The sequence below is a fragment of the Anabrus simplex genome, chromosome 3 (genome assembly GCF_040414725.1).
Source record: "Anabrus simplex isolate iqAnaSimp1 chromosome 3, ASM4041472v1, whole genome shotgun sequence".
NCBI classification, from domain to species: Eukaryota; Metazoa; Arthropoda; class Insecta; order Orthoptera; family Tettigoniidae; genus Anabrus; species Anabrus simplex.
Genome location: NC_090267.1, coordinates 90,343,325 through 90,357,420, shown reverse-complemented (window position 1 = coordinate 90,357,420; position 14,096 = coordinate 90,343,325). Strand labels below are relative to the sequence as shown.

The following is a 14,096-nucleotide window of genomic DNA, read 5'->3' as shown; positions in this document are numbered from 1 at the left end:
TAAACATGACAAGTGGAGAAACAACTGCTCCAGAAGAAACAACTAAATTCAAAATAACCTGACTACCCTATCTATTTACATCATTTAACCATCACAATATTCACGTACCATCAGACGCTATAAAAAATACGGTGACAAAATATCCATCAAGGAAAAGAAAATAAAATTAAAAAATCTCAAAATACACGTAATCACTGTCAATCAAATTGAAATATAACACGCAAAATCGAAATGTGTAAATAACTCCCAAATTGATTCAAGTAACAACTAAGTGAATTTGACGGCAACCTCTTAATATCAGACGTAACTGGGCATGACATTACTCCATCTTTACGGATAATAACTCTGAATATTATGTCATCAATGACCACCAATGACCATCATAACTACCCATTGTTCGGTCGCTCTGTTCATGACTTGACTCGGACTCAAATTTGTCTGTTTCCCAGCACCATGTTGTCCCTGGGAAAATATTTGAAATACACAGGCTTTCCGCCTACAACTATCACACATGTCGTCGAAATTTTAACTTTGTCAGTTAAATTGTTTACCTCTCAATTCTATTTATTCATCACATTATTCTTATCGTAGCGCTTGTCAACATAGCCTCGCTCATATCACGCGGGCGAAATAACTTCAATAACACTGTGTCGTTCACATATCCGTTATTACGACACTATTATACGACATGGTCTTCTAATCTCACATTTATCATTTCACAATTATCATCATTAGGGACATTACTATCTCTTTATTCGTTTTCTTGATCTAAATTCACTCCCACCTGCCATGAATTATCAGAGCCAACTGTCAATGGTTTCCCTGTCTTTATTTATCAACTGTAATAACAAGATTGCCTGCCAAATACACAGCTATCAAAAAAAATATATGAATCCTATGTACTCGTAAAGAAACAAAGTTTCGTATTAAGCGTTACATCACAAAAATAAAAGGTATGAGACCTACCGTTAACGGTCCTCTAAAATGTGATCACACACACATGAAAATACCAAATTGGATGCGCAATGATTACAGCTAATTAAACATCAGAATAACGCGGCAACATCCATAAATCAAATGTCATCAACTAACACTCCTAATCAAATATATATTATTATTATTATTATTATTATTATTATTATTATTATTATTATTATTATTATGTTGAAATCGGCAAGTGCACTAGACATGAATTACATAATAAATACTAGGATTCCCATGTGTCAAAACAATAGCTCAGTTAGAAAATGATTCAAAAATATGTGATAAAAACTCCTGAGAAAAATACGGAAATTATCTGACTATCATATTTCTTATATTATTATTATTATTATTATTATTATTATTATTATTATTATTATTATTATTATTATATTACTGTGACACCATGGCATTTATATCCCGAATCGTCAGATATAACTCTCCTGGCCTCACTTCTAACTCTAACTGAAAATGATATCAAAATCTAATTATATTATCCGGTACGTGACATTTCATTATTTACAAGCCTACCTAAATTGCTAACCTACATTTGATCACTGATTGTTCATAGTCCTCAATTATTTACATTTTTAAATGATGCTCATTGCTTTACCTTTTGTGCTGGGAGGCAGGCTGGATCATCTTCCAGCCTCCGTTACATCGATTTAGTGCTCCTCCTCCATCTTGATGAGGATATCCAACACTTCATACACACGCACTGGATCCATTTTCATACTTGCGTTGCACACGATAAAACATTTTATACCAACACACGCATTTAAACACTCATGTGAGGAAAATACAAATTACACAGCGTGTAGCACCTGACGTGTGGACGTTGAAAGTCTGAAACAAGTTACCTGGCCTGGTCTCCTTGTCTCTGCTGCCTCTGCTCGGCCCTCGCAGTTTGTTTCTACAAGGGATTTACTGGTCGTTCACCCTACTCTGACAATAACACTGGACCCCAGTCCTTGTACCGTTGCATTCCACTAGTAAACAAGGTCACCCTCGCGTAATTAGCTCAACTAATATTTTTCTCCCAAGGTCTCAATTTAAATGGCAGTTCTATGAGACTGTGGAAATTAAATACAACGTTCCCAGTGAAATATGGAGAAATCTTATAAAAAATACAGTCCTCCAAAACTATAACTTCTCCACTAGAGAATTAGCGTACAAGTTACATGTGACGAATAGGAATGTTCTACAGCTACATGTTATTAAAATTCCCAATGTTCGTCTCCGCTTTCCGCCGGTCACATCACGTTATGAGTTCTTTTATGAAAGTGTCAAATAAATAACTAGCATTGTCATTTTAACTGAAATGATTGTCTGATTATCTTCCTATACTCCAATGTTGAATAAAAGTTCTGCCTAAATGTTCATTTTTGACCAAAGACTTTATTCACTTAACTAAAGACTTTACTCACTCGAATGCCAAAGCCGTCTCTTAGCACCTTCTCAAGAGTCACCTCGATACACTGAAATTTCAAGTGAAACTGGACACTCATGACCCTGCTGCTGTCGGTTTTGTTAACACTCGCACCCCCACCTCAAAAATAGTTCCACTGGAAGGGATGTGGCGGATTACTACGGCACCTTGGATCGTTTACCACTTGTCCGTAAGTCAAACGTTCAGGAGATGTATTCTAAATATTCCAACTTTTGGTCCGATTAACGTGTTGAACTGCGCTGTCATAAATGATCGTAGGTTATTTTGAAAAATGAAATGCGTCACCCGACCTATTTACTGTTGGCGTATGGCGTCTTCCCGCCATGACAGTTCGCTTCTTGGACGAAACCACCCTTCTACACAAAGTTGAAACTTAATATTTAAGAGATAATTAACCACGCATAGGTGTGAATAATTCGTCAAATATTATTCTCAGATCAGGACACCGTATTTCACTGCTATTTCCGTCACCAAATCGCGAAATACTGAATACTGATTCCCGCTAGAATAAGGCGGCAAATTTTGTAATTTTCTGATTGGTTGAGATCTTACCGCGCCTCGCGGCTTGGGCACAACCACTTTGCTATCGAGGGGAGACAGGTATTATTGCTTTCTCCGTCACACGCTAGGGTTGGGCACATTCCAACGTGCCGATTCTCGTGAGAAATACAGTAGAAAGTCTGCTCTTTAGGCGGTATCGTAAAACTTTTATATGAGGGATTACTCAGCCAGCTACATCCTGTGCGTGACTTGAAGCGTACTCTACGGATATATTTCCAGCCAGTACCTCTCCTGGGTGGCGCCTTGTGAAATTGCAAGCTTTTCCTTGCCTTCTGTAGTATTCACATATGCGAATTTCAATCATTTAATTTATGCATCTATTATGCCCATTAGATTATGGGTGCAATACTGAACTTGTGTCTTCGACAGACTGGAAAGGTTTTATGTTACACTAATATAACGTCTTCAAATGTAATTGAATTCTAATGTTTAGTAATGTTCTTACCTTAGGGAGAGGTTTAGTTGTAGTCTGGACGTGTAGCCCAGTAAGTTCCACCACATTTGGAAGCAGCGGCCGTGGGTAGGACAGACTCCAGTGGTTGTTGAGGAGTAACAGGCTGTCGTTATGTTCAGTCTCGTACACTGACGGTGGTGCAGAGCCGAAGTACTTCCTCAGTAAGGCTTCCTGTCCAGGGAGTACCTCCGATCTCCAAATGTACATCATCTTCATACACACGTAGGCATTGTAAAAGCGTTCCCAGAATGACATGTGGTCGGAATATGGAGAAAATATATCTGGCAGATACGAAGGATTAAATGGATTCCCCATGTTGTTGTAAGATATTGACGTACCTCCTAATGACAGTACTCCAACCACTGGTGGGGATCCCCACTGGTGAATGAGGCCGAGAAACGATTGGTATGTCAACCTTTCAATGATCACTAGGTCGAATCTTGTATCGTTGTTCCTGAAAATATAATTTTCAAAATTATTGATTTAGTACGAAAAATACTTTTGACATGAATATGTGTTATGGCTGGGGGCTCAATCAAACATTTGTACAACGTAACAAAATGTGCGATGGAAGTGGCGTCACATTAGTCGTTACTGTAGGCCATGGTCGCCAAATATGCTGCGGCTGTGGATTTGTATACATAGAGTGTGTTAAAGTAGAAAGGGTACCGTCAGTGACGTCACATTACCCGTTACCGTAGGCCATGGTCGCCAAAGATGCTGCGGCTGTGGATTTGTATACATAGAGTGTGTTAAAGTAGAAAGGGTACCGTCAGTGACGTCACATTACCCGTTACCGTAGGCCATGGTCACCAAAGATGCGGTTACAAGTTAAGTTCCTTTGACAAGAGTTGCAGTTCTCCTTGATATAGCATTGAGTTTCAGTTACCGAAAGACGTATTCATGATCATTAGCTTTTCACAAACGGAAAAGTTTTCATTTTGTCTAGCATCTAAACTAATTTAATGGTGACTTTTTAAAATGATTTTCATTCTCTTTTTTTACTTTTAAATGTTGAACTTCAGCACCGCTTAACTACTTGATTATGCGTAGTACGTAACATAACATATAACATAACATAAAACATAGCATAAAACCAACGAGCTAGAAAGAAGACTATAGAGTGACCTCTTCTTCAAGATGGCGTCGAGTGAGACGGTAGAGCAAAGTTGCTCTTGCTATACTCTGTTTAAATTGCAAGTTAATCAGCTGAAAGTGCTAATCCGTGTTTAAAAAGTTATATATTTAAGTGCCTTCTTCTTTAAAAAGTAATCATCATGTCTGTAAAAGAAGTAGCTAAGAAGATATCGGCTTTCCAAGATAGCATGAAAGACTTTCAAGCTCGCCTAGACTCAGCAGTCAGTGCCGCCAACCCACCGAACGTGCTCCAAGCGCTTGGTGCCGAGTTCCAGGAATTGAAGAAACAGGCCAGCGAATACATCTCCAAGCTTAAAGGGGAGTTGAAGGCTCTTGAAGATCAGCTCCAGAAACAAGACGACGCGTTGGACGAGGCCGAACAGTACAGTCGCCGGAACTGCCTTTTATTGCATGGTGTCCCGGAACAGCCGTTTGAGGATGTCTACATTAAAATGCTGGACACACTGAAAAATAAACTTTCGGTAGAACTTTCAATTCTTGATGTGGATCGCTGCCACAGGCTAGGCCGCCGAAACAGAACGTCTGCTGAAGTGGTCTCACAGGGAAATCGGCCTATCATTATAAAGTTTCTACGATATCATGATCGTGATCGAGTGTGGCGTGCGAAGCGAGCTTTGAAGGGCAGGGGGCTCATGCTAACGGAGTCCCTCACAAGTGCGAGGAAACATATCCTTAATCAGGAAAGGGATTTATGGGGACTGCAGAAATTTTGGAATCAAGATCGACGCATTTGTGTATTAAGAGAAGATGGAACTAAATCTCAAATATCCACGATGGCACAGTTAAAAAACATTGCAGGGAGTAAAATGAACTCGTGAAATTAAGGGAAAGAAATTATGTGTGTAGTACCGGTAATTAATTTATATTTGTGTGTGTGTGTAAGTGTGTGCTTGTGAAAGTCAGTGGATCTACTCACCAGGTTGCTGGGGTAAGCTTATTTTACATCTTACTTAATTTTTGTTTTTCATACCGCTTAGTTTAATATGATTGTTGACCAGTACAACGGTAATACTATTGACCTGCATTCCTCTCCACAGCCCTCACCCTCCCCTTCCCTTTCGTCCCTACCACCTTCAACAGGACTTGTGTTGCAAGAGCAGCTCAGTAGCCACCCGCGATCGTTACATTGTTGTCACCTAAATGGCCAGTCATTATTAGCTCATTTGGAAGAGGAGGCTATTTTTGAAATGAACAATGTACACATTATTGGAATCAGTGAAAGCTGGATGCGTAAAGACATGCCGTCATCGACAGCTAACCTTGACAGATACTCAATATTACGCCATGACCGCATTGACAAAATAGGCGGTGGACTTCTGCTTTACTACAGAAATGACCTAAAATGTAAGATAATTTCTACTTGTGACCCACGACTTACAATGCGACCGGAATTTATGTTTGTAGAATTCGACTGCCATAAAAAGATATTAATAGGGATTGTATACAAGCCGCCTAAAATAAGACAGACTGATGATTTTGAAGAGGCATTAGCAAATCGTATCTCGGCATACGATGACATTATAATCATGGGCGACTTTAACACTGACCTTTTGAAGCAGATTAGTGACGCGAACAATCTACTGAATTTATTTCTCGCTACAAACATGACAATTTTACCCCTCAACGCTACTAATCATGTTCAATACTCTGACCGCACAAGTCATACCTTAATTGATCTTCTTGTGACAAATCAACCTCAAAAAGTAATTAAGCACGGACAGATTCCTGCTCCTGGCATTTCTTCACATGACCTATTGTACGTGTGTTATTCTACACGAATACCTAAGTACAAACCACGCTGCATTACAATACGGGACTTACGACATATGGACCTGAATAAACTACGCTACGATGCATATAACTTGCCTTGGGATAGTATACGTAATTTTCAGAACATTAACTCTAAAGTAAACAAATTCAATTCACTGGTACTAGAAATATTTGACAAGCACGCATCAAAGAAACAGGTAAGAATCACCCGCCATTCTTCTGCGTGGCTAACGGCCGAGATAAGATCTGCTATGGCCAGTCGTGACAAACTGTACAGACAATAGAGACAGACGCATGACACAGATGATTTCCAGCGATACAAGGTTCTGAGAAACAGAACCAAGCAGTTAATTAGGAATGCTAAATATAAATACTTTCAGGAACTGATGAACAATAACAGCCCGAGACAAAAATGGAGTAAATTACGCACGTTAGGTATAGGTAAAGCCGTAGAGCAACATGTACCAAGCATATCGCTAGAGGTTTTAAATGATCATTTCGCACTGCCAAGAATAGCCTCTACCTTCTTCCCAGAAAATTCACTGCCCTTGTTACAAGAGCAGTCTGTGCATGAGGAATTCTCCTTTAGAAATGTTAGCTCGAATGAAGTTAAAGGTGTGATATACGCTATAACATCTAATGCCACAGGTAATGATGACATTCCTATATCGCTTATTAAGGACATCCTAGGAGCTGTTCTGCCAATACTAACTCATATATTTAACTACTGCCTGACAAACGGAGTTTTCCCAGATGTTTGGAAAGATGCACTAATTAGACCCACCCCGAAGAGCTCCAAGTTAGATTCTCCTTCAGATTATCGTCCAGTATCCTTTCTACCACCTTTATCTAAGGTGCTTGAACGTCTAGTTCATACACAAGTTACTGAATACCTTACCAAGCATTCCCTCCTTAATCCCTTTCAATCCGGCTTCAGGAAAGGACATAGCACTGCGACAGCTTTACTACGAGTGACAGATGATATCAGACGTGCAATGGACCAACGGGACGTGACTGTACTGACATTATTAGATCTCAGTAGTGCCTTCGACACTGTTAATCCTCAGTTACTACTGCAGAAACTTCGAGAGCTAAATTTTAATAGTCTATCACTTCGTTTCTTTTCATCTTACCTTGAAAATCGCCGGCAACGTGTAACGGTTGGAAATTTGAGTTCAGGATGGCAAAGGAAGACCCTCGGTGTCCCTCAGGGGTCGGTTCTCGGACCACTGCTATTTATCATCCAAATTAATGATATATCAAAAGCTCTTAAATTCTGCAAATTGCAAGTATACAGATTTACAGATGTACAGATTTACTATCATTCAAAACCGAGTGATATTGATACTGCAATTACTAAAATAAATTCTGACCTTCAACATCTTAGTGACTATGCAAATAAAAACAGTTTATTAATGAAACCAAATAAGACTCAAGTTATTATTATCGGTACCAGTAAAAACCTTTTTTCCCCTCAAGCAACAGAACATCTCCCCAATAATTTTAAACAATAAAATCATACCCTACTCTACTTCAGTGACCAACTTAGGAATTATCATGACTGAGACACTAAACTGGACTCAACAGGTGATAAGCACATGTAATAAAGTACATAAATGCTTATATCCCCTGAAACGGTTCGCTAATGTATTCTCTGTTCGACTTAAAGTACAAATAATTCGCTCTCTTATACTACCTATATTTGACTACTGTGACACTGTGTTGACTGGAATAACCTGTGACAGTAACAAGAAACAGCTGCATAAGATATATCTTTAATCTGCGATATGATGCTCATATATCACCTTATTATAAGGAGCTGTCGTGGCTTCGAGTGCACCAGCGCCGTGAACTTCACATGCTATCACTTCTGCACAAAGTACTTTCCACTAATACTCCCGACTATCTGTCTTCATCTTCTTCTTACCTCGCGTCCTATCATGAACACAATACAAGAGCTGGCTCCTCTCTTGCCATACCTGTAAACCGCACTGCTGTGTACAACCGTTCCTTCATAATCTCTGTGTCTAGGTCATGGAATTCGCTACCTGCGAACATTAGAGAAAATCCTTCTCATCGCAAGTTTAAAGTGGCTTGCCGGGAGTATTTACTGAGTAGATCCCGCTGACTTGCTGGATAAATGTTGAGTGAATGTATGAATGAATGAATGAGATGAATGAATGGATGGATTACTGCAGTTACATAATTTAAGTGTACGTTATTTTGTGTATTTTAAAATTAAGGATTCTTTCATTATTATTATTATTATTATTTTTATTATTATTATTATTATTGTTTGTTTTATTTGTATTCGAAATTATAAGTTATGTATACTCATCTAGTGGTTAAGTGTAAGAGAGGACCTTGAGCCCTAACTTCGCCACCAATAAAGGCATTATCTATCTATCCATCTAACATGGCTGATACAGCGCTCTGGGTGGTGCCAAGGCGAAATAGCGACGCCATAAATTAAGCGCCGTCCATATAATTTCTTCCGCTTATAGTGCGTTACTTTCTACAGATTAGATCTAATGAATTATGCTCTCTACGTGTGCAGCATGCAATTGCATAAATTTTTAGAGGTAACACAAAGGATAGGCTATATCATTTTTCAATCAAGTTTGTTTACTGAAGTACACAGTTTTGGGCGATTAGCAGAATTACGTTGCCTGTGTAGCTCAATCCAGCACGTGTACGGTAGGCCTACTTTTATTTCCTGTAGGAACTGACCAAACAGCCAAACACGATAAACTGTATCCTGCCTGGCTGATTGGCTCAGGTAACCCTCTACAATAACCTTCCTTTCTGTGTCGTTCCACATCTTAAAGGGAGGAAGCAGCCTAGTTCTGCCACATCTTCCAAAATGACAAAAACAGTCCGATACAACTGGAAGGGAAACGTGGTCGTGGACGGAGAAGATTATCTTGGCGTCGAACTTCCGACAAGTGCAGTAGTATCTACAATACGCAAATCCTAGCGCGAAGAGCTCTAAGTGGGAATAATCAATCCTTGATGGTCTACAACCTTCTATAAAGAAATGGCACCAGGAAAGGAAAAAAAAAAATAGAAACACAGAAATCTCTCATGTTCATAGAGTATATGGTCGAGTAGCCTCCTGGTGAACTAAGGAATGTACAAATCAGCACATTATCAGACAGTCTTACTTACCACTTCATGTAATCTTTGATTTTTTTAAACATTTATGGTATCCGCTTGAACGGAAGCAAATACAAGTGTATTATTATACTGACAAATGTTCCAGAAGTAATTTTTGGTTTTACTATCATTCTTTTCTTAACTGATTACAGCATAATATAATGATATAAAACATTCGTCCCAGCGGCCAAAATGTAAAGTGGACAGCAACGATGGCGCGCATTTTCCTACCGCAACAGTATTTACAAATCGCACACTTCGTTCAAATTTGAAACTCATTTTTAAAAGAAATTATCGATATTTATGAAATAAGAGTGCAATTCGTCACTGCTAATGCCTATTCTCTCTCTTTTGAATGCTCATTTGTCACGACCGGCTACTTGTGACCGCCGCAAAAGGCATCTATACTACTGAAATCTATATACATAAAGTAACTTGTCCTGACTGACTGACTGACTGACTGACTGACTGACTGATTCATCATCGCCGAGCCAAAACTACTGGACATAAAGAAATGAAATTTTGGGCATATATTCATATTAAGATGTAGGCGCTCGCTAAGAGAGGATTTTTGGATATTCCTTCGCTAAGAGGGTGAAAAGGGGGGGTGAAATTTTAAAATGAGTGTATCTATATCTCAAAACTTTAAAAGTTTACAGATGTAAAAATTGGTATTTAGAATCTTCTTTAAAAATAAGGAAATACGTATTTTTTGTTTTCAGAAAATCCCAATAGGAGGGGTGAAAAAGGGTGAAAATAGGGAAAAAAGGTTGAATGCCTTTAATCAGGATACCGGTACTTATATCTCAGAAACTGAAGATATTACAGACCTGAAAATTGGTGTTTGGGATCTCATTTAAAAATTAAGCAATACGTATTTTTTTGTTTCTGGAAAATACAATTAGGGGGGTGAAAAGGGGGTAATATTTTAAAATGAGTGTATCTATATCTCAAAACTTTTAAAGGTTATAGATGTGAAAATTGGTATTTAGAATCCCCTTTAATAATAAAGAAACACGTATATTTTGTTTTCGGAAAATCCTAATAGGAAGGGTGGAAAAGGTTGAAAAAGTGGTCCAATGCCTTTCATGAGTCTACTTATATTTCAGAACCTGAAGATATTACAGACCAAAAAATTGGTGTTTGGGATCTCCTTTAAAAATAAAGAAACACGTATTTTTGTGTTTTTGGAAAATCCAATTAATGTGGGGGGTGAAAAGGGGGTGATTTTTTAAAATGAGTGTATCTATATCTCAAAACTTTTAAAGTTTATAGATGTAAAAATTGGTATTTAGAATCTCCTTTAAAAATAAAGAAACAAGTATTCTTTTGTTTTCGGAAAATCCCAATAGGAAGGGTGTAAAAGGGTGAATAATGGGTTGAATGCCTTTAGTGAGGCTACTTATATTTCAGAACCTGAAGATATTACAGACCTGAAAATTGGGATTTGAGATCTATTTAAAAGTAAAGAAACACGTATTTTTTTTGTTTTTGGAAAATCCAAATATTGGGGGGTGAAAAGGGGGGTGAATTTTTTAAAATGAGTGTGTCTACATCTTAAAACTTTAAAATTTACAGATGTAAAAATTGGTAGTTTGAATCTCCTCTAAAAATAAAGGAATACGTATTTTTTGTTTCCTGTAAATCCCAATAGGAGGGGTGTAAAAGGGTGAAAAATGGGTTGAATACCTTTAATGAGGATACGTATATCTCAGAAACGAAAGATATTACAGAACTGAAAATTTGTATATGGGATCTCCTTTAAAAATAGAGAAACACGTATTTTTTTGTTTTTGGAAAATCCAATTAAAGGCGGTTAAACAGGAGTGACAAATTGGGGTGAATTTTTTGAAAGACTATATCTACAGAATATCTTGGAAACGTAAAATGTTACAGACGTAAAAAGTGGATGTTTGGAATCTCCTGTAAATGTAAATAAACATAGGTGATTTGTTTTTGGAAACTCCACTTAAGGGGAACTCAAAAGGGGCGAAATTTTTAAATAAGAATTTTTACAGTATATCTAAAAAAACTTAACATGTTTCAGAAGTGAAAAATGGTACTTTTTATCTCTATTAAACATAAAGAAACGTGTATTTTTAGTTTTCGGATATACCACTAGGGTGGAGGGGGGGTAAAAATGACTGAAAATGGTGTTGAATTCTTTTAATTAGGCTACTGATATCTCAAAAATGAAGATGTTACAGACGTGAAATTTGATATTTGCAATCTGCTTTAAAAGTAAAGAAACACGTATTCTCGGAAGAACCAATGAAGTGGGAGGGGGGGTGAAAGAATTGAAAAAATAATTGACTTAATTGTATGAGAATATATACATCTAATAAAAACTAAAGTTGTTACAGACGTGAAAATTCGTATTTGGATCTCCTTTAAAAAAAGAAGAAAAACGCGTTTTGGGTGGGAAATCATCTTGGAAGGCGGGAGTGTAAAGGAGTTGAATTCCTTTCATGAGGACACATAAATAAAAAACTGAAGAAGTTAGAGTCGTGATAATTGGTATTTAGAAGACCCTTTACTATTAAAGCAACAAGTATTTTTTGCGGGAAAATTCACTTAGAGGGAGGAGGGGAGTAGTGTGAAATGAAGTGAAAAAATTAAATTATTTTATGGGGATACTTATATCTCAAAACTGAAGGCAATAGACGTGAACATTGGTGTTTGGAATCCCCTTTAAGCATAAGGAAACACGTCTTCTTTGTTGGGGGGTGGCGGTAAATAAACTTAACGGCGGTGGGGTGTAGAAGGAGGTGAGACCAATTGATTTTACTGTTCTTAATGTACTTATAAGGATCCTCCGTTGCTCAGCAGCAGCGCGCCGGCCTCTCACAGCTGGGTTCCGTGGTTCAAATCCCGGTTACTCCATGTGACAATCGTGCTGGACAAAACGGAGGCGGGACAGGTTTTCCTCCGGATACTCCGCTTTTCCCTGTCATCAGCCATTCCAGCAACAGATAATAGTAATAATCATAATAATAATAATAATAATGTTCCGGACCGTCGTCAAATGTGCGGACCGCGCTGGAAACGGCTCCTGGACGGGTAATGACTAAGAATGCAGTTCGGCCGCGAGTTCAGTGCCGCCAAGGCACCCAATATGACACCACGCCGGATCTCCTGAAGGATTTTATCCATATTAAAAATTATTATAGGAAAAGATGGCAAAGAATTACGGACCCAACTGACCGGGAGGAATACCCGAGCCTAGCCCGGGAAGTACGAAATCGATTGCTGGAAAGGAAGATTGAAAAATGGGAGGAAACGTGCCCTAATGTAATAGAAAACGAGTCAGATCGGGAATTTTGATGGATTCTCGCAGAAAACGAGTCAGATCGCGAATTTCGGCGGATTATATATCTAAAACAATAAGCATTCAATTATAAATTTCAGTATAATACCGCAGCGAAGCACGGGTCTCTTGCTAGTAATATATATGATTAATGCATTCTTAATAATTTTAGGCGTTCAAAACTATTAATTCGTGGTTTCAAACAGCAAATTTGTCACCACAATCGCTGATCTCGCAACAACTACCTTCATTCATAGACAGTGAATACAGGGTGGTCAGAAACAACGTGATCGGGTATATGAGCGCTAGAGGGTTTGTCATACTGATACATAATTAATGCAATATCGCGCGTCGTTGTTATTTTATCAGTCGTTGAAGTTAGCAAATCAGGTCGCTTCGCGTGGGCGAATTCAAATGAGTTTTGTGAGACAGTGTTGCTAAATCTGCACGTGGCCTAAGACCTACTTCAGAGCACGAAGCGAAGAAACATGGGAGGGATTTGAACATTGATCTCCGAATTGATAGCATCGCACCTTAGAAGGCACGCCAAGGTGACACCGGCTGGAGCTCTCAAGTCCGCCTAAGCAGATTTATCAACAGCGCCGCGCACAGCCCATTTGAATTCGCCATGACGCGATCGGATTGATTAACTTCAGCAGCAGATAAAATGACAACAACGCGCGATATCTAATTATTTTTTTCAAATTATATATCAGCATGGCCAACCCTCTAACGTTCATGAACCCGGTTCACGTTGTTTCTGACCACCCTGTATATAAGTAATATGTATAATATGTATACTTACTTAATGAGGGCCTGGATTTGAGGAGAACCAAGCTGAAAGTCGACTACCTTGGAAAACATGTGGTTGAATAGTCTCATAGTGTCAACAGGCTGAATATTATCCATAGCATGGAAACCCCATTCTGCAGTGAATTTGTAGGACTCCGATAAATCAATGTCGGTATAGTTCGTTATAGGAATCTGTAACAAAAATTACAGGTGATGCTCAAAATACACTGACTGACAGAGCAAATGCAACACCAAGAACGCCGGGTACTACAGCTAGTATATATATATTGCGAGGAGTCTTTATCCATCTGTTTAATGAGTTATTTCACTCCTATTTAGGTAGAACGCTGGACATGAGAGCAGGCAAATAGCCGGCACTCCAATGAGAACCTGTATATACATATGTTATTAATAACCTTAGTTTTAGATCTGCAGTGACAAGTGTGTTCCAACAACACCGCATAGAG

The 14,096-nt window shown here is 38.4% G+C and overlaps 1 protein-coding gene across 1 annotated transcript in view; it reads right to left on the bottom strand.

The window, feature by feature from the left end:
* Nucleotides 1–14,096, bottom strand: part of LOC136867051 (UDP-glucosyltransferase 2) — a 39,718-nt gene that overhangs the window by 22,010 nt on the left and 3,612 nt on the right. Inside the window, exons 2-3 of the mRNA XM_067144157.2 lie at nt 13,643–13,821; nt 3,438–3,900 (exon numbers count right to left, since the gene is read on the bottom strand). Of these exons, the coding sequence (XP_067000258.2) occupies nt 3,438–3,900; nt 13,643–13,821 (642 nt within the window). The remainder of the gene's footprint in view (nt 1–3,437; nt 3,901–13,642; nt 13,822–14,096) is intronic.